At 41.3% G+C, this 22,034-nt stretch overlaps 1 protein-coding gene across 3 annotated transcripts in view; it reads right to left on the bottom strand.

Moving 5' to 3' along the window:
* CAMKMT (calmodulin-lysine N-methyltransferase) overlaps window positions 1-22,034 on the bottom strand; it is a 685,679-nt gene that overhangs the window by 436,414 nt on the left and 227,231 nt on the right. For 2 of the 3 annotated variants that reach the window (XR_012244021.1, XM_073628476.1), the window contains exon 4: window positions 15,442-15,534. The exons of the other annotated variant lie outside the window; for it this stretch is intronic. Coding sequence is in view for 1 of the 2 variants with exons in the window: in XM_073628476.1 (XP_073484577.1) it covers window positions 15,442-15,534 (93 nt within the window). In the remaining variant the exon portion in view is untranslated. The remainder of the gene's footprint in view (window positions 1-15,441; window positions 15,535-22,034) is intronic. 3 annotated transcript variants of the gene reach the window in all.

The raw sequence follows: 22,034 nt of genomic DNA, 5'->3' as shown, positions 1-22,034 counted from the left end.
TCAATTCCACGCTCTATATTTGTGCTTTTACTTTTTTTGTGTAGTCGATCATTTTAGGCACTAACACCTTCAATTTTTTTTAGTTTCCTTTTTTCATAGTTTTATTTTATTCATGTGAAACAAATGTAAAAAAATTAGGCTAATAAGGGACCGATTTTTAGCACGAGAACTAGTTCAGGTTAGTTAGAGGAGCTTCTGTGACTGTCAGAACCCATTTAAAGCCCACTGCACCCAAAGCTATAAATATAGGCAGATTTCTTTTTTCCATTTGGAGAGAGTAAAGGAGAGTTATAACTCCTCTCATATCTCTTTTTTCATCTTTCATCTCCCTTCGCCTTCTGTTCAATAGCCAAAAAAGGAAATCTCTCTAAAGTGAAGCGATTCCTGAATGTCACCAGAACTTCGGTCTCCATTGAAAGATTCCCCTTCTACTCCTGTTCTGTTACACAAAATTTGTGATTTTCTTTTGGTGATTATGGTCACCAGGACAAATGGAAGTGAATCTCCATAATGGGAACAAAGACAGCAATAAAAACTTGACAGGTGTCCTACACCCTCCTCTACACTCAAAAGTAAAGAGTTAGAGGGAGATGAAAAGATTTGCCTTCAGTTAATACCTTAAAGAGGATCTTCACCCTTAATTTCATGTTGCCTCCTCTCCAACCCTCACTCCCTCCAATGTGCAAATAGGGGTTTTACCTTTTTATTTAATAAAAAAGCTCTGTCCCACCCCTATGCACGTCCCTCGCCTAGGCGAATGTTGTGCTTTGCCCGCTATGCCTACTGGGATATGTACGTCACATATCCCAGGAGGCATAGTCCTTTATTGAGAAAGGAGGGGGTGGGCATAGCGGCTCATCATCGGGAGAGCCACTGGCTGAACACGAAAGAGCCAGCAGCTTTCCAAAGACATCAAGCAAGAAGATGGAACCGAGCTGGGGGCAGAAGAGAAGAAGATCTCACCAGGATGCTGGATCACTCTGGGTGGGCGAGTATCTTAACTGTGAAGGACCCGAAACCAGGTAAGCAGGGGTTAAAAAAATTGGGAGCGAAAAGGGTTAAGCTCCGCTTTGAAGAGGAATTTCACTCTGCTTTTGCAAAATTAAAAGTCAGCAGCTGCAAATAATGTAGCTGCTGGCCGTTAATAAACAGATGCTTACCAGCCCATGGAGTCCAGTGATGTCTCCCCTACAGTGGATTCTTCTGAGTGCTGCGGATCCCCAGGGCTGCCATCTAGGACTTAAGAGCCAGCTGTGGGTATCAATAAAAAAATGGTAATTCCCCCTCCCGCCGTAAAAAAAAAGCTGCAAATAAAATATGAGCTGAGGGGAGGAAGGATGGAGGCAAGTTTAATTTTGGGATGAAGGTTTGCTTTAATTTCGCCTTCCCTATTGACTCTAATGCATTTGATGAGTGGTAAAATTTCACCAAAAGCCCTACATTTCCACCAACATTTCAGAAAAACAAAGTCTCGGGTTTGCTCATCTCTATTTAGAAGTGTATTACAGGGGCTGCAAAGCTTTTAGATCTCAACGGAGAAGCCCTTACCAAAATATATTAATAAGGAAAGAAATAGATTTTTGGAACAAAAGCCTTAAAGCGTAAAGTCAACTTTGAAGGGTAAATTCTAGGTTTATTTTTGCAATTACACCTCTATTGGGAAAAACTCATCTTGTGCTAATAAAAAAAAAAGTTTGAAGTAGTATTATATAAAAGAATCTGTTTTTTTGGTAATTTAAAATTTTGGGGGCGACATCTAAATTTTGACTTTTATATTAACATTTATGTACACATACATATTTTAACAAGGTGCATCCAAAAAATAGTTTGTAGGGCCTGCTGGTGTTTCCATTAAGAAAGCCCAGCACTGCATTCTTGCTCTCTTCACGATTTCTGTCTAATTACACAATAATAACTAGTTCCATAGTTTATTGCACACCATCCCGAACTACTACAGAAAACTCTCTAATTTTTGTGAATTCTAAGGTGTCAGTTCCAAATGGTTGAACAACATATTATAATATTTCCATTAATGTAGTCACATTATTTTAAAATAGTTTTTTGAAATAGTTATAAAACACAAATATTTTATATTTTATGGGATTATGTTATAATATGTTTTTCTATCATTTTGAACTGGCACCTTACAAGTCCCAAAAATGTGAGAGTTTTCCATACTGTTCTGGTCTATCTGAATGGTTATCTCCAGGTATGTCCCAGCATTCATTTTTCTTTTTATCTTAAATCTGTAGTGAGAAACAACTTTTATTACTCCTGTGACATCATCACCATTTTCGATCAATCATCCCTATTACAGAAGTGGCAAAACCCTTCAATATCAGTGGAGGAACCTTCACCAAAGTACATTTATAAGGAAAGGAATAGATTGGTGAAACAAAACCCCTAAAGTGGAAAATCCCTTTAAACCAATGTTGATCGGTTTATCTCTCAGAAGATTCAATGGCTGTTCTACAGTTACTCAGTTACACCATTTCTGTTGATAAAGTAAATCTGCCGTGTCATGTATGAACCACAAGCATTTGTCGCAGCACCAGCCCTTGCATTCCTATTCACTTTTATGTTCAGCGATATTATCATAGACACTTAAAAGCATATAGCAAGGCTTCCATCTGAAGAGCTTATCTGCACATTACTGCAAGCACCCCCTGGATCTACATATCTACAGCAAATACAAACATCACCTCTGCTTTACAGAGCTCTTTACATTACCAACCCTTCAGCTGGTAAGGGTGAACCCAGCATGAGATAATGCAAGCCGTTTTGGATACCTGTAGTTATACATTTATGTCGGACGCTATTGAAGAAATGGTTAGCATCAGACATTTATATTGGGCACATATTGCTAAATATCTCTCCCAATAATCATTAAAAGATCACCAAATCATGGATATTGAAAATAAACTACAATAAACTGGACGATGCCAAAATGCTACATCATACAATGTGCCCCCCCATCTTCCCTCTACAGGCACACCACGCTCCCCTTCTACGTCCTTAATCTGCAGGGGTGTAAAGAACTGCTATTTCCAGGTATGGGGGAAGGCATGTGATCTTTTCCCCTTCACCACACGATGCAGCGCTTAAGCCTTGGACACCATTCCAGCATTCCACCATTCCATTTACAATTAACTACATCACATTTAATCAACACATTTTTTACACACACCTATGTTATATTTCATTACCATCACCCATTGAATTTAATTTGTTAAATTCACATTTATTATTTTTCACTTCATCACTTCACATTATACATACACAATGATCTTTATGGACTCTCTGTTGTCAGAGTAACATAAATATATAACAATTAATTAATACACCAACCTGTAGGAGTCAAAATAAATAAAATTATTCATAATTAACAAATAAATAAAAAATTAATCATTTAATTTAATTATTCGTTGGTGGTTAAATACTTTGGTAACCATCTAATAGTTAAAAAAATCCCTTCCCCAAAAATCCCTTTGAATTTTTATTGTAAAAACATTAAGGTTTCTATAATATATCACAGGTGCTGGCTTACTCTCCTCCTTGTCCCCTTGGAAGTCCAAAAGAGTGGTCTCTTGTAAGTTCCTTGGAGGTGGGGCCCGTTCCAAGGAGAGCAGAGACGACACATGGAGGCTTCAGGATCACAAGACCAAATTTTAAAGGAATCTCTGGCTACAGGACATGTCTATCCTTTTCCCCATCATCATAATTGGTAAATATACACCATTTTATGTGGCTAGATGTAATGCTTAATATAAAATGATGATTAAATATGTATTTTCTTTCCCCACATAGAACAAAAAAACCCCCTTTGAAGAAGACCATAATTAGTAGGGTCGAAACACGTAGGGGTATCATGTGGATGACCACGTTGCAGTACATTTCTAATAACGGGTTCCATATAAATGTGTAGTTTTATCGTGATTGATGGGTAATGTTATTTTCATGTAAATGCCAGAGCTATTTTTTTACAACTTTCATGAAGTTGTAAGTGCTTTTTGATAAAATAAAAGAATTTTAATCCAAAAATTTTAATATTTTTCCCCCTGAGGGAATTTTCCATTTTGTATAACGTTTTGGGGTGTGCAGTACCAACAGCTCATATACATGTGTTATTCTATTCTATGGTTACCATTCACTTGACCTGAACAATTTACTTGAGGGAAGTTGATTAAAACAGACCACCCACCTTATCATAACAGCATTAGTGAAATAAAGTTGCTTGCCCTTTTCTTCTTGTTGTACCCCAGTCTCAACACTCTGTCCATTCCTGGATCAGAAACCCCCGTTTCCATTTTTTTAAAAAAGGTCATCAGTGGCCGGCTTCTTATTCCTTTTTGTCTGTGACGGCCCGCCACCGACGTTTTCACCAGATCCCGCAGATGTACTATTCAGGCTCTTGTGCGGTTTGTTAAAAATGCTCCCTTCCCCCAACCCCCTGAAGAGCTTGCAAGATTTTAACAGGGAAGACAGTGGTGACATAACTGCCTGGGGGCAGCTGTGAGGCCCTAGCCACATCACCAGTGTCTCTGAACACCAGGAAGTGGAACAAAATAAAATGTAAGTGCACAAATAAATCTTTTATTTAACATATGAATTGAGGATATAGCTCAACATGCAGGGCTGCATGTCCCAGGTTTTTTTTTTAGGTTTGGGAAGGGAGTGAGGAGTCTGCTTTAACCCAGTGTAACAAAGAAGATTATAAAGGGTTGAGAATTAGGATTACTGCAGGTGAACAGAGCAGTGGGGGAGTGCAGGGAAGTATCACATCATAGGAGGCCTTCATGATGCTGTTTGTTCACCAAGGTTCTCTAACAAACCACTGAGGGCTTCACAGAACAGCTGTATTTATACTGAAATTAAATTACACACACATGTACTCTATTTACTTATTAGGTGACTTCTGAAGGCAATTGGTTACACTAGAATTTAGTTAGGGGTATCAGAGTAAAGGGGGCTGAATACAAATGCACACCACACCTTTCAGATATTTATTTCTAAAAAATGTTGAAAACCATTTATCATTTTCCTTCCACTTCACTAATATTTGCCACTTTGTGTTGGTCACATAAAATCCCAATAAAATACATTTACTAAATCTCTCTAAAACCGAGCTATTAATATTCCCCCCCCCCCCCCCCCTCCAGGACTTTTCCATCAAAATCAACAATGCAACCATCAGTTCCTCCCCTCGCGCCAGGGTACTGGGTGTAATCCTAGACAATGACTTGTCCTTTCAGCCTCAAATCCAATCGCTGTTAAAAGTTTGTAGAATTCACCTCCGTAACATCTCTAAAATTCGCCCCTTTTTAACAAATGAAACCACCAAGCTCCTCATTCACTCACTTGTTATCTCTCGTCTTGACTACTGCAACTCCCTTCTCATTGGCTTACCTCTCCATAGGCTATCCCCTCTTCAGTCTATCATGAATGCTGCTGCCAGACTTATCCACCTTACCAACCCCTCAGTGTCTGCCAACCCTCTCCTCCAATCCCTACACTGGCTCCCAATCACCCAGCAAATTAAATTCAAAACACTAACCACAACATACAAAGCCATTCACAACTCTGCCCCGAGCTACATCAACAATCTGGTCTCCAAATATCACCCAAACCGTCCTCTTCGTTCTTCTCAAGACCTCCTACTCTCAAGCTCTCTCGTCTCCTTCTCTCATGCTCATCTCCAGGATTTCTCCAGAGCCTCTCCCATCCTCTGGAACTCGCTACCTAAACCTGTCCACATATACCCTACTCTTGCTACGTTCAGGCGATCCCTAAAACCTCACCTCTTCAGGGAAGCCTATAACGTCTCCAACTAATCTCCTACCACTTCCATCAGCTCATTCCCCACAGTCACAACCTTTTGTACCACCTGCCCCACCCTATTAGATTGTAAGCTCTTCTGAGCGGGGTCCTCTTACTCCTCTTGTATCTTATTGTATTATAACTGTATTGTCTCCCTTTTATATTGTAAAGCAATGTGTAAACTGTTGGCGCTATATAAATTCTGTATAATAATTTATGCTTTTGGTTGTAACATGACAAAATGTGGAAAATTTCAGAGTATGAATATTTTTTCAAGGCACTGGTGGCTGCATTTGTTTTATTATTCTTCTTAACTTTATTTTCAACTGTAAAGTGCTGTGCAAACTGTTGCCACTATATAAATCCGGTATAATAATAATAATAATAATAATTAAAAAAATAAATAAAGTATGTATGCTTAACTCAAAAAAAGTCCCTCCTGTTGCTCTCAGCCTCCTTCAGATTTTTTTTTTTTTTTTTTTTTTTTTGCTGCTGTGATCCGATTTACTGATTGAGGGTGGCTACATTTGTTCTTTATGGCCCTCTGTATGAAAGAAGGTAGCCACCCTCTCTAGCTCGCTCCGGAGATGGTCTATGGGATTTGTAGTGTGCATAGAACAGTGCACATAAGCCCAACTAACCTGCACTGCTCATTTTAAACAAACATGGTTAAAGTTTTGGAACCATCAACCTTAGTGCTGCCAAGCGGAAGTGCTAACTACTTAGCCACCGTGCTGCCCGCTTGTGGTCATGTGCCCTGGTTTATGCATTATGCATTCCCATAGTCCATCTTGGGAATGAGCAAGAGAGGGTGGCTACATTACTACATACAGTGGGACCATGGAGAATGAACATAGTTGCCCTCTAACAAGAATCAAGGAAAAGGGAATTTGGAGATTTGGAGGGTGCTGAGAGCATTAGAAGGGATTGTTGAAGCTAAGAACACATACCTGAATAGAGTTTAGAGTTTAGTGTGACTTTAAAGATTTGCATTTACAAAAACGTTGCTTTACCCAGATGCAGACCGTACCATGTACATTTACTGCGGCAGGGCGGCCGCTCTGTGCAGAATCACGTACGGGTACGCGATTCTGCACTTCTGGGGCACGCGGGAGTCAACCAGTGGGTCCGCTGGGACCTGCCAATCGTTCGAGGCACAGGCAGATCGGCGATCTGCCTATGTAAAGAAGGCAGATCGCTGTTCTGTGCCAAGGGAAGGCAGTGATCTTGTGTTTCTGCTGAGCAGAAACACGGATCTCGGTCTTCCCACAGTACAAGCACCTCCCCCACACAGTAAGCACCCCCTAGGCCCTGATGTTAACCCCTTCCCTGTCAGTGTCATTAGTACAGTGGCAGTGCATATCTTTTAACACTAATCACAGTATTAGTGTCACTGGTCCCCAAAAAGTGTCAAAACTGTCAGTTAGGTGTTCGATTTGTCCGCCGCAACATCGCAGTCCCGCTATCGCTACCAATACTAGTAAAAATAAATAAATAAAAATTCCAAAAATATATCCCATAGTTTGTAGACGCTATAACCAATCAATATACACTTATTGTGATTTTTGTTTTACCAAAAATATGTAGCAGAATACATATTGGCCTAAATTGACAAAGAAATTCGATTTTTTACATTTTTTTATTGGATATGTTTTCTAGCAGAAAGTAAGAAATACTGTTTTTCTTACTTACTTGGTGTTTTTTTTTTTTTTGTTTATAGTGCAAAAAAAAAACAAAACGCAGAGGTGATCAAATACCACCAAAAGAAAGCACTATTTGTGGGAAAAAAAGGACATCAATTTTATTTGGGTTCAGTGCTGCACGACCGCGCAATTGTCAGTAAAATAATGCAGTGCTGCATCACAAAACATGGGCTGGTCATGAAGGGAGTAAACCTTCCGGAGCTGCAGTGGTTAATAATGCATATTTGCACATTTTCCTTGCATTGCTCAGCATTCTTGCATGTGTTTTAAAGAGTAATTTTCCCTAAAAAATAAAAAATAAAAAAAATATAGTGTTTACAATTGTAACATAAGTCATATTGTAATCAAATTAGAAATGACCTTTCCGGAGTACGCTGTGAACCACAGATGTGAACTGAATTATTTGGTGTGAACTTGACTAATAGGTTAATATCTATATTTACAGCAATAGGTTTGTAATTTTGCAAAATACAATAAAAAATATTTGAAAAAATCTGCTGTAATTGTTTGTAGAATGCAATGCAATATGGCAACCTGGAGGCGTTCTGTACACAAATTGTGTACGCCCCCTAGACATGTCATTTCCTGCTTATGTGATTGGCTCACTGATTTTCCCAGAAGTCTGCACTAAGGTACAAGTCAGATTTTGGGCATCCCCTGCAACAAAAATGTAATTTTTTGGTGAGTTACTCCAAAGGAAAAATCACATCTAAAAGGAATGCAGACCCTGCCACCTTCCTCAGAGCCCTGCAAGTGCAGCAGCTGATTAATACATTTAAAATCACTCCCATTAACACTCAACATTTAAATACGAAAAAAATGTATCTAAAATGTACATCAAAAATGATCCATGATGCACAGAAAATGCTAAACAAAAAGTCCTGAAAATCCACGTTTCTATATATTTTTTTTAAATCAGTCACGTAAATGTATCCTCGCTAGATATTCTATCTTGAATCTGTTTGTAACACTTCTTGTATGTTAACACTTCGGGGTATAATGTATTATTACAGTAGCACATATTAACATGTATCAGAGGAATGAAGCGACAATTATCACAGTACGCGGCAGGGGGGGGGGGGGGACTAAACGACTCTCTCACCCTTCTCCATCACTCACTCATTTACTTGTCATGCCCACACACATGCCTCACGCGTTATAAATTTGAAGAAACATTATGTCTATTAGCAAAATCACAACGTTTGCTCCCTGTGAGTTGCCCGTAATTGGTCACATATCTTATACTTCAAGTCTGATGTGCACTGCGCTGAAAGAAACAGTATGTGACATGTTTCCAGGTGACATGCCCAGAGACGTAAAGTTAAGATATTTTATTAAGAAAAAAAAAAACACAAAAAACTTTAAACTCGACAAGTCTTGATGTAGTTTTCTTTTAACATTTAAAGCTGTATTCTAGGCAGATTTTAATGTCATTGATAAATATAAATTTTCTAAATCCTAAGTTTACCTAAAACAAAACAAAAAATGAAAAAATCAGCACAAGGGACATTACTTGCCTTCAGTGAGACGTGTCCCTTGTGCTGCTCTGTCTTTTGTCAAAATCATTCCCATCTGATGACCTCACCCCCGCACCCATTTACCATTTCCTGACTGCTCACCGGCAATGTACTGTGGGTGAGCGGCCGGTGTAGGCAAAGCGACATACCTGTACGTTGCTGCCTACTTCTGGGTTTAGTGCGCGCATGCGCACACCCCACTCTCCGGCACCCGCTGTGATTGTGCACAGCGGGAGCCTGTCAACAAGGCCTCGACAATAATTAAAGAGGAAGTAAACCCTAATGCTCCCTGCAAAGCCTGCAAATTAAAAGCATAATGGGCTAGTATGCATTGCATACTAGCCCATTATGTGACCTGTACCTGAAAACAAAACCCGCGCTATCCCCCTGTGCAGGCTGCATCCATCTTTGCCTCTCTTCCTTCCGCGGGCAGCGGACTCCGGCTCTGTGACTGGCCGGAGTCACGTCACTCCGGCACATGCGCGCGGGAGCCGTCAGTAACGGCACGCGCCGGGGGAAGAAACAGCACGGAGGTCCGCACATACATCGCTGCCAGCTTTCAGGTTTAGGGTGTACACATGCTCACCCCCTGCTCGGCACCCACTGTGATTGTACACAGTGGGAGCCTGTCAGCAAGTCCCGGCCAATGATTCCCGGACGGGACCTGCTGAACAGCTGTGTCCAATCACAGCCCAGAGTTCTGTGTTGATAAACAACACAGAGCACTGTACAGTGGGAGCGATCTGTCCAGTTTCTGCAAAGCAGGGATGAGAAACTGAGAGATCTAGTAGTAAAAGCAGCACACATTAAACATAGTTAGACACACATTTAACCCCTAGACGTTAACCTCTTCCCAGCCAGTGTCATTAGTACAGTGACAGTGTATATTATCATCACTGATCACTGTATTAATGTCACTGGTGATGTCAGTGGCAGTTAGTCAGTTCCCCCCCAGCATTAGTTAGTGTCAGATTGCCCACCGCACTACCACAGTCTCATTACTCGCTGATCACCGCCATTAGTTGTATACAAAATAAAAATTCCAGTATATATACCATAGTTTTCTTTTTTTTTTGGATATGTTTTATAGCAGAAAGTAAAAAATATTGGGGGGCTTTTTTCTCAAAATTTTCAGTAATTTTTTTGTTTATTTTGCAAAAAAATAAAAAAACTAGTGGTGATCAAATAACACCAAAATGTTGTTTGGGTACAGCATCGCATGACTGCTTGATTGCCAGTTAAAATAGCACAGTGCCGAATAGCAAAAAATGGCCCGGTTGTGATGGGGTTAAAAACTTTCAGAGCTCAAGTGATTAAGAGTGCCCACCTCTTACGCCCAGCTTCTTCATTCATAGAAGCCACTATTAGAGACTCTATGAATGAAACATGATCTATGAATGGAGGACAGGCAGATGACTGAAAGGGCTTGATATCAGCTCTTGCAATCTCTTGCACTTAAGACCTCATACTGGGAGATGGCGAAGCAGCACAAGGGGCCAATCAGTTGTGCTGCAGTGATCATGTGCTAACAAGGAACATGCGTATTGGTGGAAAAAGCAGAGTGACAGAGATGAGCTCCAGAACAACATATTTAAAGAGGCGCTGGGAACATTCAAACTTGCACATGTAATCATACAAGTGAAAACGTCAAACAAGCTCAATGGCTCTGGCGATTTGGCTCCCACCCAGGAAGTCTTCCATTAATGGGTACTAGACAGTAGATCAAATCAAAGAAGTACTGAAATGCATTTCAGGGCAACAACACTCCACTGCATCAGGACTACAAGAGCAAACATAAAATAAAATAAACAGGGATATGTTTTATGTTTAATCTTGTAGCCTTCAAGTGGTTGTTAAGCCACTCTGACCTCTTGATACTATTCGCTCTGTCTCCTAATGACAGGTGCCCCTGTGTGTGTGATTTATTAAAAAAAATGCAGTATATACCTGATTTCAGAGCGCCACTCCACGCTCACGTGACCGGCCGGCTCTCTTCCCTCCCTGTCTGACAGCTAGAGTGGGAGGGGCCGAGAGTCCTACGCTGATGAAGTGGTGTTGCCCCAACAACGTGCTGGCAGCTTTTATGCCAGCGATTAACATCAGTTTGTAGGTAGCTGGAGTGTTTGGCGATTTGTTACAGCATTAAAAGGGGTTGAAAACACTTGTGGTTTATTTTTCAATAAAACTCTCCAGCTTCTGCTGCTATCAATCTATCCAATGAGGAGACAGTGGCTGGAGCCACTGCGCTCGTGCACATCGATGGATCAAATTTGGCTTAAGTAAGAAAAAGGGGGGGGGGAGTCTGGGGGAAGCTGCAGTAAAGAAGGTATTAAGTGGTTTCTCAGGCGCAACCGGAAGTGATATCACCCATCTCCACCCGACGCGTTGCGTCTCTGACACATGCTTTTCTCAGCAGTAGAATGCATTAAGGTGGAAAACCTTGAGGCTTTACAAACACTTTAAGTTGTGCTCTGCTACAAATTATTTGCCTTCAGTGGTTGGTAGCTAAACATATTGATTGTTGCAACACTTTAGAAAAGCATTAACAGGAATTGTCACTAGTGACTTTGCCATTGATGCTGCTGAATCACCAATGCCAAGCAACAATCGCTTTAAAAATTTAGGTGTGACCAAACAGAAAATCATAACTTTCTTAGCGCCAAATGACTGCAAAGAAAAAGAGGGGGGGGGGGGATTTCTGCGAAAAAAAGGAAATCCAACCTCCTACAGGCAGCTGCAGAAAGAGGTCACTTGTCTGCTTGCTTTTGCTGCAATACATACCTTCAATGCGGAGCTGCCCCTTATCCCCCCAGTAATTCCTTTCTGCCACTATCTGCTCTGAATGATAGCCATCATCAATGAATTCACTTTCAGTGAGCCCAAGCTATCAAAGGCTTACTTCCTGTGGGGCTTGTCATCATGATGGCCTGAGTTCACAAGAAAATGTTAGGGCAAAAGAGCCACTGGTTGGGTAAACCCCCCGCCCCACAATATGCAGGACAAATGTAATCACAAGGAGGCACACTAAACTGAAGGGACATAAGAGCATGAAACTTGGAATGTTTGTCTTTTCCCCTCCACGATGTTCAAAAACAGATCAAATACATGCCCAGCCTAAATCCATTAATGGCACTACCGTCCTACATCAAGTGACTGTAAACCCTCACATATACCCAGTGAAGTGAATAGCCTCAGACGATACACAGAGATGAAACAACCCCCCCCCCACATAGGTTTTACTTGTTTATCTACAGTCTTCTCTTCTCTACACCTGTTCAAAGTGCTGATCGTGTTAAAAATCGTTCATCTGTCAGCAGCACAGAGGAGGGGGCAGAGAGACTGCCGTTACAGTGTGTGAGAGCTGATTGGAGGAAAGGAACACACCCCCCTCCACACAGAAGAACAGTGTTGTGAATAGACAAGCTTCGCTCTGAGCTCTCCCCCTCCCGACACAAATTGATCTCATGCGTCGGTAAAACATCTTAGAAGTGACTAATGCTGATAACAGAGGAACAAAGCACCAGAGAGAAACGACACTTCGAGCTTTGGAGAGAAATAAGTAAACACTGCAGATATGTGCTTTGCTCAGATTCCATAACTCAGGTTTACAACCACTTTAAGGTAGCCATACACGGTTGAATGTTTTTCTTGTTCAGTTCGCTCAATTGATTTCCTCATCCACACTTGTTTATACCAGCAGGAGAACGAAAACACTGGTGGGGGTGGTGTGCATTGTGTACGGGGGGGGTTGAGGCGTTTCTATAACACATTGCACTGTTAACATTTTATTTTTTATTTTTTTTCACAAAATGACACTTCATTCAAGTCTATAGACGACCAAATGCTGAGCCTGTGTTGAGCTGTGCAAATCACTGCACGCTGTGTAAACGAGCCCTAATAGCATGGATGGGCGAATCTCCCACGCGGTACCCACAGCTGCCTGAATAACCAGAGGCTTAGTTCACATGGGCAGCAACAGGTGGTTTATTCATGTTTTTATCAACCCCCCCAACATCCCACCTCCAAAAAAACATGGTCACTCAAGTTTGTTTACATTGCCGCAGCCACGATTTGACTCAGCATGTCACTTTTGGCAGGCAGTGCTGCTTGCCAGGGGTTCCTGTTAAAGTCAATGGGACCAGTCCGTAATCACGTTCTGGCATTATGGCATGGTATTGTAATTCAATATCCACCTTGGGATCAGAAAAAAAAAAATCAGGTGGTTGATCTGTGTTTTTACCACCTTTTGCATTCAAAATAACATGGCGGCCACTCGTTGACATTGCTGTGGCAACAATTTGACTTGGCATGTCATGTTTGGCAGGGGTGCTGCTTGCCATGCGCAACCACTGAAGTCAATGGGACCATGCCAAAACCAGGTGATTGATTCTTGGGTTTACCACCCCCTAACCTCCCATCTCCAAATACCATAATGGCCACTCAGGTTTGTTCACATTGCATGCCAGTAACTGTATTCAGGAAGCTTCAGTACCCACAGATGCCTGAATACCCAAAGGATTAGTTCACATGGGAAGCAATAAAACAGGTGGTTGATTCCTGTTTTTACCACCCCAAACTCCAAAATAAAATGGCAGCCACTCAAGTTTGTTCACATTGCCATGGCCACGATTTGACTCGGCATGTCACATTTGGCAGGCAGTGATGGTTGATTTATGGATTGAATAATGGTTGATTTGTATTTTTACCATCTTCTGCATTCAAAACAACAATCTGACTTTACATGCAACCTTTGGCAGGAGATACTGCTTGCCGACCGTACCCTTTGAAGTCAATAAGACCATGCCGTAGCCACGTGTCGGCATTGTGGCAAGTTACCATATTCTAATTAAAAATCCCCCTTGGGATCAGAAAAAAAAACCTACAAAAAACATGATAGCTACTTGGGTTCATTCACATTGCTGTGGCAACTATTTAACTTGACATGCCGCCTTTGGCAGGAGGTGCTGCTTGCCAACCGTGGCCATTGAAGTCAATGGGACCATGCCGTAACCTGGTGATCAATTCGTGTTTTCACCACCCCCTAACCTCCCGCCTACAAAATAACATGGTGGCCACTCAGGTTCACTCACATTGCTGTGGCAACAATTTGACTTGAGGTGTTGCTTGCCAACCGTGCCCATTGAAGTCAATGGGACCATGCCATAACAATGTGTCTGCATTGCGGCAAGGTATTCCAATTAAAAATACCTCTTGGGATCAGAAAAAAAAAAACTCCAAAAAACATGGCAGCCACTCAGGTCCATTCACATTACTGTGGCAGCAATTTGACTTGAGCTGCTGCTTGCCAACCGTGCCTACTGAAATCATTGGGACCATGCCGTAACCTGATTATAGATTTATTTTATCACCACCCCCTAACCTCCCACCTACAAAATAACAAGATGGCCATTCAGGTTTCATTCACATTGCATTCCAAATACTGTATTTCGGAAGCTGCGGTACCCCCAGCTGCCTGAATATCCAAAGGCTTAGTTCACATTCAGGAGGCAATTCAACTCCTCACTATTGTGACCAAGGCCAAAGAGTGACTGCATCTGATAGAATAAGATTACGTTTTATTGAGTGGGGCGGTGCTCACCACACTGCTTGAATTTTAGTTGTTTTTGGAATTGGCCAAAGTTCAAGCCATCCTTGGCCAACCCAATTCTGGCCTTTGGTGACACGGTTTGCAGGAAAGAAAATCTCTCTTCCCTCCTGCAGAGCCATTGTGTTCTCCCTCCACCAGGAGAACACAGTGATTGCTGCTAGTGCCTATAATAAATTGAATCAACTGAAAATAATAATTGTACCAATTATAAAATCTGACAGACTAGTTGGACCCAAGGTGATCAATCAACTTGGGTACATTCAGCCTGCCCATACAGGGTTCAAATCTTGGCTGGTTCCTGCTGAACTGGCCGGGATTCGAACCGTCTTTGGCCGGCTTTAACTCTTCCTTTTTCACAATAAATAAAATTAACCATGTACAACGTATTGTCTGTGTGTCACTCCTATGTAAAGTACATCTGCCTAAACACAAATAAATGACAAAGGCAGAGAACAAGTATCTTAACATGATAAACAAGTAGAGAATACAGCAAAATATGAGTCAGAGGAAATTGACATTTTTATGACCTGAGATTGTTCTGCGCCGCACCTCGTGTTCTTGAGTGTTGACATCTCTGACTAAACCCCAAGGGAGTCCTTTTTATATTTTTTTCCTTTAATATATATTTTTTTTTTTATTATTATTTATATTTTTTTCTCCTTCAGGGCTTCTGTACGTCAGGTTGAAAAGAAATACAAAGTGACAGAAAAATAACTCGAAATTGCCATAAATTGAATAGTATTTCAAAATGCACAAGCAAACAACATGCTCTTTAATGTAACATTTCTCAACTTACTTGGCAGCTGCTTAAATCGCGTATCGCTGAATTGCACAAGAAAAAGGACAGCTAGGTGACTGGCGTACAGTTGGCACAATGTAATGTCACTCGCTGTGCAAAAAAAAAAAAAAATAAAAAATGATATATAAAATGCCACCTATCTTCAGCATAAAAAAAAAAGGAAGAGGTAATGTTATTAACATCAAAAATATTCACATACCGCACCGTGAAAATAAAATAAATACAATGGTTCAGCAGAGGAGCGCACACATTTCACGTTTCGAGATCCTCTATCTCCGGAACGTTATTGATGTTTCTGTGGCAACAGAGGAAAGGATTATACCTGACAGGAGTAACCACATCACAGCGAGTCCAAATATGGGTCAACCATCTCGCAGGTCAAAAACTGCTCTGTTTTCATTTTTTTTCTTTTCTTTTTTTTATTATTTCCAGAGCATAATTGGTTACTTCTTACAATTTCCAAGATAAATAATAACAAAATCTTATATTCTTTATCCAGTACAAAGTCAAAATGGCACTAAATTCTGGTTTAAAAAAATTATTTAAGTACTGTACACTATTTTGTCAAAAGTATTGGGACACATGCCTTTACAGGCACGTGAAATTTAATGGCATCCCAGTCTTAGTCCGTAGGGTTCAATATTGAGTTGGCCCACCCTTTGCAGCTATAACAGCTTCAACTCTTCTGGGAAGACTGTCCACAAGGTTTAGGAGTGTGTCTATGGGAATGTTTGACCATTCTTCCAGAAGAGCATTTGTGAGGTCAGGTACTGATGTGGATGAGAAGGCCTGGCTCGAAGTCCCTGCTCTAATTCATCTCAAAGGTGTTCTATAGGGTTGAGGTCAGGACTCTGAAGTACAGTCAAGTTCCTCCACCCCAAACTCGCTCATCCATGTCTTTATGGACCTTGCTTTGTGCACTCGCCCAAATCATTTGGTGGAGGGGGATTATGATGTGGGGTTGTTTTCAGGGGTTGGACTTGGCCCCTTTGTTCAAGTGAAGGGAACTCTTAAGGCGTCAGCATACCAAGACATTTTGGACAATTTCATGCCCCCAACTTTGTGGGAATAGTTTGGGGATAGCCTCTTCCTGTTCCAACATGACTGCACACCAGTCGATCAGGACTCCCAGTGGGATGGGAGATCCCAGTAAAGCCACATAAGGTGGTGGTGGGGAGGGGTGATCCGCTAGGATTGCTTTTACAAGAGAGCCATTAGTTGACTCTAAAAAATGGTACGGATATATCCACTTGAAGTCCAGTACGTAACTGGTCAGGCTCCCTGTTTAAACTTTTATGTATATGCAGGGGGGTGGAACAAAGGGGGATACTATACCATGTTATTTAAGTGACAGTTAAGAGTCTAATGGGGCTGTTAAAATCACATCAAATATGGTGGCAACCAGCAGCAGTCTCAGAGCTTTTGCATGTCTACATAAGAGAGGCTTTTACAGGTAAATAACATGCAGACAATACAATATTCGTACATATAATATCATGGGAAATCCTCCAGAGAGACCATGACATTGACAGTTACTTAAATATTTATTACAGGTACTTGTAAAGCACCATCAATTTACGCAGCGCTTTACATATTTTAAACATTCACACAAGTCAGAAGTTTACAATCTAAGGTCCCGAACTCGCATTCATACAAACACATACTAGGGCCAATTTAGACAGGAGCCAATTAACCTACCAGCATGTCTTTGGAGTGTGAGAGGAAACCAGAGTACCTGGAAGAAGGCCAACGCAAGCACGGGGAGAACATGCAAATTTCAATGCCGGTAGTGGCGTGGTTGGGATTTGATCCGAAGACCCTAGTGCTGTCAGGCTGAAGTGCTAACCACTTAGCCACTGTATACTTCAACAAAATGATGGCCGTCTGCACACAGACACCGACACCCTGTTGCATAAATGTGAATGAGATGAACTGCAGAGAATGCCTCAGACATGTTTCCCCCTTTTTGGGGCATAGAGGCCACTGTGCTGCCCATAGATTAGAGCTCAAGGGCTGCAGATTACTTATAAAATGTAGTAATTTCTTTATTAATGATCTAATTTTACTGCAGAGGCATACAATGTGTATAGAAAAGAATGACCCCCTTCAGAGTTGCTGTAAGCCTCTTGGTAGCACCTCTGACCAGTTTCCTCCTGACTCTTTCATCCAGTTTGGAGCAACGTCGTGATCCAGGGAGGGTCTGTGTTGTACCAAATACCTTCCATTTCTTAATAATAGACATCACTGTGCTTTTAGGCATTGATAAAATCTCCTGACTTATGCCTTAATCCAAGAGATCTTCTGACAATGCCTTACCACCCATAGTTGACTGTTTGCTTCAGTTGCACTACCAAGGACTGAAATGCTCCAGGACAGCTCTTTTCATGCTGAACTAATCAAAATGACCACAGCTGATCACAGTTGAAAGTCAAATGGCTTTGTGTGTCATTGAGAAGGTGATTAGCTACACCTGATTGAGTTTACAAGTCATTTTTAGGAGGGGGGGGGTGATCCTTTTTCCAACTCAGGGATTCAGAATTTTTTAAAAAATTTTTTCTTACATATTAGTGTTATATCTTTCACTTATGCCATGTACACACGAGGGGAATGTGCGACAGAAAAAGTCGGACGGGAGCTTTTCAGCGTATATTCCCATCGTGTGTGTGCCCCATCTGACTTTTTAGGTTGAACATTCTGATGGACCTAGAAAAAAAACATGTTCTAAATTTTTCCGACTGAACCAATTCCTATCAGGAAAACCGCTCGTCTGTATGCTGTTCCGACATACCAAAAACGACGCATGCTCTGAAGCAAGTACGAGACGGAAGCTATTGGCTACTGGCTATTGAACTTCCGTTTTCTAGTCCCGTCCTACGTGTTGTATGTCACCGCGTTCTGGACGGTCGGAATTTGGTGTGACCATGTGTATGCAAGACAGCTTGAGCGGAATTCCGTCGGAAAAACCTTCAGAGTTTATTCCGACGGGAAAACCGGTCATGTGTACAGGGCATTAGATGTTATAAGTTGCACTGAGCAAACACAGCTGAATAAAACAAAAGCAGTGTCTGTCCTCATTTCAGGATACAAAGCAACAAAATGATTGAGTGATTATTTTAAAGGGGGGTGATCCTTTTCTATACCCACTGTATCTCAATCAAGGGACTCCCTTTTTTCTCCATGTTTCAGTACCATCTGAGACCCAGATTAGTCACCTCTCTTTATTCAGAGTAGAATAACTTCAGCCCTATCAATGTTTTATTATGAAAGACAGCCTGATCAATAATAGCAAACGCAGAGCTAGTGATCCCTCATTCTTATATTTCTGCATTTTCCAAAATCACTATCCCTGACAAGGGAAGGACAAAACCGAATGAACCCCTGAACCGTCATTATAGATAACAATCTCATATTGTACTTGTGCCAAATGGAGATAAAGAACTTGCCCAGGGTCACAAAACGGTGTCCTGCACCCTGATCCTGCCTCTGTCACAGTTCAGACACCATCAGAAAGAGGCTGTCTGGGTCAGAGCATGGTAAATGCTGGGTTAATTCTTTTATTTTAACCTCTTCAGTGCTCCCTGCACTTGATGTGAAATACTGTATACCGGTATGTCAGTAAGCAATCGTTGATGAAATTCATGAAAACAGGGCTATACCGGAATAATAATAAAGGTGGATATGAAATTAGTATTAAATCATTGACTTTTTTTTTTGCAATCAACTTTTATTTTCTTTTTCTAATAAACAGACACACATTTCCCATTGGCAGTACAAATGTAATAATTAAATTGAAGTCAAACAGCAACTGCCATTATCAGCTGAAAAGATCATAAATATAAACCAAGCTACCAAGCTATTTATTAAAGCAATGCAAAAAGCAAACAGAATTGTACAGGGCCTGTCAGGCAAAATATTTACTGTATATATGTCTCTCTCTCTACATATTTTTTTTTATATTATATATACTATATATAATATGTGCTATAAAGTATACATATACAGTACAGCATATATAGATTATATTAGGGTTGCACCAATATCACTTTTTTAAGACAGAGTACAAATATTGATACTTTTTTTCAAGTACTCGCCGATACCGATTACCGATACTTTTTTAATGTCATGTGACTGTTGCACTAATATGCAGCACTGATGGGCACTGATGAGGCGTGGTCTGTGTCAGTTGTTTTTTATTATTTTACAATTTTCTTTTTTACTATTTTTTTTATTATTATTATTTTGTATAAATTGTTTTTTTTTTGTTTTTTTTTTGAGGAGTGAGGCCGGAACGCCAACCGCAGCAGCCTTAACAACCGATGAGTCTTTGGCTGTCAATGGGTTTCCTTGCTGATAATGGGGTACTTTGACGCAGTAGTGAGCTTAAGCACTATGTGGCCATATAGTGTGACCAAATGCCCATTTTTTGCTTATTTGCTGAAAATGTTCAGGTGTTTTAAAAAAGCCTTGCAGTATTTAAATGTCATTTTAGTATATGTGCGCTGTAATCTTTTCCTCTGTCAGTCTTATAGCTGCACCATCGAATGTTATGCCTTCTTATGCCGCGTACACACGGTCGGAATTTCCAACAACAAATGTTCGATGGGAGCTTGTTGTCAGAAATTCCGACCGTGTGTAGGCTCCATCGGACATTTTCCGTCGGAATTTGCGACAAACAAAATTTGAGATCTGGATCTCAAATTTTCCGACAACAAAATCCGTTGTCGGAAATTCCGATCGTGTGTACACAATTCCGACGCACAAAATTCCACGCATGCTCGGAATCAAGCAGAAGAGCTGCACTGGCTATTGAACTTAATTTTTCTTGGCTCGTCGTACGTGTTGTACGTCACCGCGTTCTTGACGATCGGAATTTACGACAACATTTGTGTGACCGTGTGTATGCAAGACAAGTTTGAGCCAACATCCGTCGGAAAAAATCCATGGATTTTGTTGTCAGAATGTCCGATCGTGTGTACAGGGCATTAGGGTGTGCCCCCCCCAAGTCTATCTTTGTTTTTCCTTGCTGGCAGCTGAACAATAAATAAAAAAAAAAATGCTGTTAAAAAAAAAGAAAGAGAAAAACAGCGTACCCCCCCAAGTCCATCAGATCTGGTATGAATTTGGAGGGGAACCCCATGCCAAAATGTAAAAAAAAAAAAATGGTGTGCGCCCCCTCCCTCCTTAACTGTACCATACCCCCCCACCCCAAAATACCTTGTCCCCATCATTGATGGGGACAAGGGCCTCAACCCCACAACTGTGCCCGGTGGTTGTGGGGGTCTGTGGGTGGGGGGTTTATCTGAAAATGAAGGCCCCCCCTCCCCATGTGAATGTTATAAAAAAACAAAAATAAAAAAATAGTGCCCCTCGATGTAAATGCATCGTCAATCAAGCCACCTGTTGATCCGATAAAAAAAAAACCCTACCACCTCTTGGGAGGCCTCTCCCCCCCCCCCCCATTCTGACGTCACATGCCCAGCATGCACCAGTCCACGACATCAGAAGGGGCGGTGCCACCAGGTGACATGGCCAGATGGCCCCGCCCCTTACCTATATAAGAAATGTCAATTTTTTTTTATTGACACATGTCCAATCGGGCAGGACCCAGACCACCATACCCTTTTTATGGCCAATTACTTGCATATAAGCCTTCAAAATGGGCACTTTTGATTTTTCATGTTCGGCTCCCATAGACTTCAATGGGGTTTGCAGTTCGAGTTAGAACATTTCCCCTGTTCGGGAGTTCTGCTGCGAACCAAACAGGGTGGTGTTCGGCCCATCTCTAATTATAAATTATGAGCTGGAGTTTGGCTTCAATTTGTTACTGTATCTAAATCTGCTAGTACATTAACAGGCCCCCCAACTGACAATGCCACTGTCTGCTGTGCCTCCTATGCTCATTCCTCTAGAGTTGTGTCTCACCAATACAGGTGGTGTGTTACTGGCCAGATCAGCAGGTGAAAACAGAGGAGAAAGAAGCTAAAGAAAAGAAAACTGATGCAGCCACCACATCTAATGATTGGTAACCTGTAATAAAATACATTTTTGGTTTTGGATTTCATACAGTTTTAAAATAGCCCTGTCCCATTGAGACTCGAACTCCACTAGACCTCTGAAGGTATGCTGAGCTACCTGGCACCAAGCAGTCATTAGCAAATTCTTTAAGTCCTTTAAGTTGAGAGGTGGGGCCTCCATGGATCAGACTTCTTCTTTCCTGCACATCCCATGCTCGATTGGAGAATTGGGAGACTACGTCATCACCTCAAACCTATTGTGTTCTTCAAACTATTTTTGAACCATTTTTGCAGTGTGGCAGGGCACATTATTCTGCTGAGAGGCCACTGCCATCAGGGAATACCATTTCCATGAAGGATTGTATCTGCTCAGTAAAAATGTTTAGGTAGGTGGTACGTTTCAAAGTAACATCCACATGAATGGCAGGACCCAAGGTTTCCCAGCAGAACATCATACTGCCTCCGCCAGGAGTGCCTTCTTCCCATACTGCATCCTGGTGCCATCTCGTCCCCAGGTAAATGACTCCCATGCACCCAGCCATTTACATTTATTTCAGTTATGGTACTCATGTGCTC

Source organism: Aquarana catesbeiana, linkage group LG04, assembly GCF_042186555.1.
Source record: "Aquarana catesbeiana isolate 2022-GZ linkage group LG04, ASM4218655v1, whole genome shotgun sequence".
NCBI lineage: Eukaryota > Metazoa > Chordata > Amphibia > Anura > Ranidae > Aquarana > Aquarana catesbeiana.
The sequence above is the reverse complement of the archived record's forward strand: the minus strand, read 5'-3'. Positions and strand labels throughout refer to the sequence as shown.